General features: G+C 42.0%; 1 protein-coding gene across 1 annotated transcript in view; it reads right to left on the bottom strand.

The window, feature by feature from the left end:
• LOC143281900 (uncharacterized) overlaps positions 1-5,000 on the bottom strand; it is a 27,991-nt gene that overhangs the window by 15,134 nt on the left and 7,857 nt on the right. Inside the window, exon 3 of the mRNA XM_076587182.1 lies at positions 4,995-5,000. This exon is cut by the window's right edge and continues 71 nt beyond it. Coding sequence (XP_076443297.1) covers positions 4,995-5,000 — 6 coding nt within the window. The remainder of the gene's footprint in view (positions 1-4,994) is intronic.

Here is a 5,000-nt window from a genome sequence, read left to right as displayed (position 1 = left end):
CGACTCAGGACAGATCTCCCTTCTCACTCTTCTCGACTTGTCAGCCGCCTTTGACACGATAGACCATTCAATCCTTCTTTCCCGTCTTCATTTTACATTTGGTATCAACGGCACTGTTCTAAACTGGTTCAAATCTTATCTCACTGATCGATTCCAGTCTGTCATTGTTGATAATTTCCAGTCTGAACCCGTTAAAATTGAACATGGAGTCCCACAGGGATCTGTTTTAGGCCCAGTGCTCTTCACACTGTACACTGCTCCTCTCGCTGAAATTATCAACCGCCATAATGTCAATCATCATTCTTATGCTGATGACACTCAACTCCAGAAAGTGATACACCTGAAAAACTGTTGTCGCTCTTGCAAGAAACATCTAACTGCTTCCTGGATATTCAAAATTGGATGACTCTAAATAAGTTACAATTGAACGCGGACAAAACTGAAGCAATGATCATAGGAACTAAACAAAAACTCTTCCATTACAACTAATACAATCAAACTTGGCAGTACATCCATCCCTCTGTCCAGTTCAGTCAGGAACCTCGGCGTTGTCCTTGACAACACACTGTCCATGCAAACATTTATCAATCAGACATGTCAATCCTGCTGCGGAAATATCTGTCCATTGACGCAACATCTAGACTTGTCGTTTCTCTCATTCTCTCTCGCCTTGACTACTGTAACTCTCTATTGTCTGGTTTGCCTGCTTCATCCATTCAGTCCCTTCAGCGCATACAAAATTCTGCTGCCCGACTCGTCCTCAGAAAGAAAAGATCTGAGCACATCACTCCTCTTTTGCAACATCTCCACTGGCTCCCTGTCTCACACCGAATAAAGTACAAGATCAGCACTCTATGCTACAAATGTATTCACAAATCAGCCCCTTCCTATCTCTGTGGCTGCCTTCACCTCTACACTCCATCTCGCTCACTACGATCAGCTTCGGATCCACTCCACTTACGCATACCGAGATTCAAACTCTCGACTGTTGGCCGCCGTTCTTTCTCTGTCTCTGGACCTTGCAATTGGAATGAACTTCTTCTTTCGCTTCGTCAAGTCTCCACACTCAGCTCTTTCAAGTCTGGCCTTAAAACCCACCTCTTCCCAAAATAGCCTCCCTTCCCTGCCTCTTCCTTGTCTTTAGTTTCTCCAGTTTTAGAGTTATGCGTGCGTGAGAATGACTGGTGCGAAAGCGCTTAGATTTGTCTCTGCACAAGATTCAGCGCTATATAAGTACCATTATTATTATTATTATTATTATTATTTATATACTTGTAATGAAAGAAAATCAATCGTAAATCTGAATGTAAGTATAATCCAGGTCGACCAGCTCTGCCAATTTCCAGAGGCACCACACGCTTGTCTGAAACATTTTTGCTTGGATACGTTTTTAATTCATATCAAGCATTCACCAAAAACTGCAAACATATACGCTCAATTCGCTTGTTTTGCCTTTCTTTCAGCACTGACAGACAATATCGTACTTACTAGATTCAGTGTGGAGAAGAATGATTGTAGAATAGTAAAATCCTTCTCATTCTCATAAGGGTAAAGAGTGCTTCCAAGGAAGGGTGGTGGGCCTTGTCGCTGATGCCTGACTGCCTTCTGTCCTGCAGTCCTTTACAGCAGTCCGATGTGGGAGGATAAGGAGAAATTTTAATATATCGTTCACTGGTGACTGTAATTTCACATTTCACTTTTTTTCTTGCCCAGGGCATACACAGGTTGGTCCAATGACTCCATGCTGCCCTGGATGCTCCACCGCAGGTTGCACGACGCCCATTACATGTTTTGTCATTGCGATTCAGTGCACATTTTCTGATAGCATGGCCAATGTTGCTAGTATGTCTGTCCAGATACTCATGACGTGCAGCATGGAAGTCTGACCAGGAAAGTGGCGATCTCACGTTCATCTTCAATGACACCTTTGCAGTGACTTATTTGATTTTTGCCTCTTGACTCCTTCTGAACCATAGGGATGCAACAGTACTCCAGCGGACTCGGTTTTTGGCTGCTCTCTTCAGCCGGGCTTATGTCCATCCGGCTGTGCCTTCATCTCATCCTCCAAGCTTCTTTTCCAGGTCTGCTTTGGTCAACCCGCTCGCCTCCTGTCTTGTGGTGTCGTCTGGAGGCTTTCGAAGGGTATTGCTATCCAGCCCCATTTCCTCTTCCTGATCTCCTCACTAATGGGCACCTGGCTGGTTCTTCTCCAGAGGCAGGCATTTGATACTGTCTCTGGTCATCTGATCATTTGAAATACGGTGCAGACATCTATTGATGAAGGCCAGTCGTTTGCTTGTGTTCGTCTTGGTTGTTCGCCATGTTTCAGAGCCACACGAGAGGACTCCTTAACGTTGATGTTGAAGATCCTCAGTTTGGTGTGAGTGGAAAGAGATATAGAGTTCCAAATTGGCCGCAGGGTGTTGAAGGCATGCCTCGCTTTGTTGATGCGGTTCTTGATGTCTTCATCCGCCCCTCCGTCCTTGCTGAGTACGCTGACACCTTTGCAGTACACCAACCATTCACTTTCAGTGTTGCGCGTCTTGCTTTCAAGGCTGGTTTTGCACTGACGTTACATGGTGGTATTTAGACATCTTTGGAGGTCAGAGCAACTGGATGCACTTTTGTGTAGGTGACAGAGAGGGGTGTGGGGGGCATTATTTCCATTCTGGCTGACACTGATTGCTGAACTAGGGGTGTGAAGTGCATAATTGCATCTGCGTCTTCATGCTTATTCTGCATCAAATATCCCATGGAAGGTGTCTCCCGCTGTTGTCAATCTTGAGATGTGGTCAATTTTGTCGACCGCTCCAACTATGTTAATGTTTGTCATCATTCTTGGCGGAAGAACTACACCGTCTGTTTCAAATTTTTGCTATACACTGTTTGCAATATCTGTTGAAATAGACAACACACGCTTGTATGAGATTCCAAAGCCAAGGCTATGAAGGATTTCAACCAGCCCTTTCTTTCTTGTCTGACAATGAACTTTAAGGCCAGTAGATTAGGAATGATGTCTGTGTCCTGTTGCGCTGCATATGTGATGTTGCTTTTAATTATTTTTTGCATTTATATGCAATTATCTGTGATATACTGACAACAGTTTGAATCTGGTGTGGAGTGGTTAATTCTTCAATGGAATCTGGCCCACTGGTTATCATGCTGATGGGCGCCTTTAAGGTGAAATGTATACAATTTTCTTGACATTCTGTGGATGAATTTGCCATTGAATGAACTATCTGGCTACAACAGATCACTTCTAATCAGTTTAGCGGTTTTTGCAAGATGTGAGGCTTCTGAATCATAACTGCGTGTTTCTTGATGGTGTCACCGAGGTTTTTGTCAAACATTAGAACACTTCTCTGCTTTGTAAAGTGGCAATGGGGTCTGGAAGAGCTGTGCGAAGTTTATGTTTGATACGTGATGAATGCACTTCAGTTTGCTCGATTCCTGATTGTGCGAGTCCATACGTGTATATTCTACACAACTGAGACATATCATCGTTCATGTCTTTATTTTTCTCTCGTGAGTTTGCATTTGACAGATTGTCAGCACGTCTATAGAGTTAAATGAGCATGTGTATGGTACACATCTATTGTTACCATGTCCCCTGAAGCAAATTTAACTAAAAGACTTCTATCCTGAAGCTCTTCTGCACAGTTTCTCATCTTGTAATCAAGTCCTAAGTCCAGCTCCTTGCAGTATACCCTGATCACTGTTTTAAAAAAAATGCATTAATTTATTCGCATGAATACCAAACAGGTTTCTTGTTTTCACAGGACTAGCACTGGATTTGAAATTCTTAAGTTTATATATATATGCTCCCAGTCTCCTTTTAGAGGTTGTCCCTGCTTTCCTCTGTTCTAGATCTCTTCTGCCACTTAGAAAAATGTAGAAACGTTGCTTCATATCCATCTCCTTCATCAAACAAAGACAGGTCAACAGAATTGGGCAATGTCCTAATCTTTTAAAATCAGCAAAAGTTTCTTGTGATGCTGTTTGACATCACGCACAAAGATTCCATTTGATTTCCACCACGTCTTCAGTCATCGACTTGGACTGTGGCGGATCACAGCAACCACATACTTGTCTGCATTGACATGACATAACTCTCTCTGAGAACAAAGCAAGACAGTTGTGGCGAGCTCATTTCTTTAAGTTTCAATTTCACATTGCTCAGAACCCTGTCGACTGTGAAGGCCTCTTCAGGGCTATATGCTCTAATCATACGAAAAAATCAATTTAACCATACTTCCTTACAGAATATGCAATCTGCAGGGTTGTCAATAGCTACCATTAAGTCCGTAAATTAATTACCTTATTTTGTCTTGTACAAACAAAACAATCTCTTTTTAATTTTCTTCTCTCTCTCTCTCTCTCTCTCTCTCTCTCTGTGTGTGTGTGTGTGTGTCATTCTTTCTTTCGTTATTTATTCATTTATCTATTTATTAATTTATTTATTCACTCATTTTGTAAACTGTACAGTTACAGTTATGTAATGCTTTCATCTAAAAATTAAACGCAATAGCAATACCCTATTGTTGATTACCACACTTCAATAGCAGATTTTTTTTAAATGATTTTTTTTAAAGAAAGAAAGAAAAAGGCATAACACTTTCGTTTTAAAAATCTAACTTTTGTCGCTAAGGATTGCCGTACTTCAGTTTCTGGTCTGCCATGGGCGATGAGAACAACCAAACCAGTGCAGTGCGCGCTAAGCGCCAGTCTCTGAAATAGGGAAGGTGCTGACATCTGCGGGTCAGGCCGGGGTCACGCCACATCCTGCCTTGCTAAATACTATGGTGTCCCATTCGCGTGTGAGTGGTATAAATGGTCTTCGTAATTAATTTTAATTAATTTTTACGCTTGCCACAAGCCACTGGAAAAGTGGATCCCTCGCTTAATGGGTTCATTAGGACTTATTGTACATGTATGTTAATTATTATGTTTTTATCACAAAGTGCAGGATTTATATTTAATGCCCCCTACTAGAAGGCCCA

This window comes from Babylonia areolata, chromosome 5 (genome assembly GCF_041734735.1).
Source record: "Babylonia areolata isolate BAREFJ2019XMU chromosome 5, ASM4173473v1, whole genome shotgun sequence".
In the NCBI taxonomy this organism is placed as follows: domain Eukaryota; kingdom Metazoa; phylum Mollusca; class Gastropoda; order Neogastropoda; family Buccinidae; genus Babylonia; species Babylonia areolata.
Note: the sequence above shows the minus strand (reverse complement) of the source record. Positions and strands in the feature narration are given on the sequence as shown.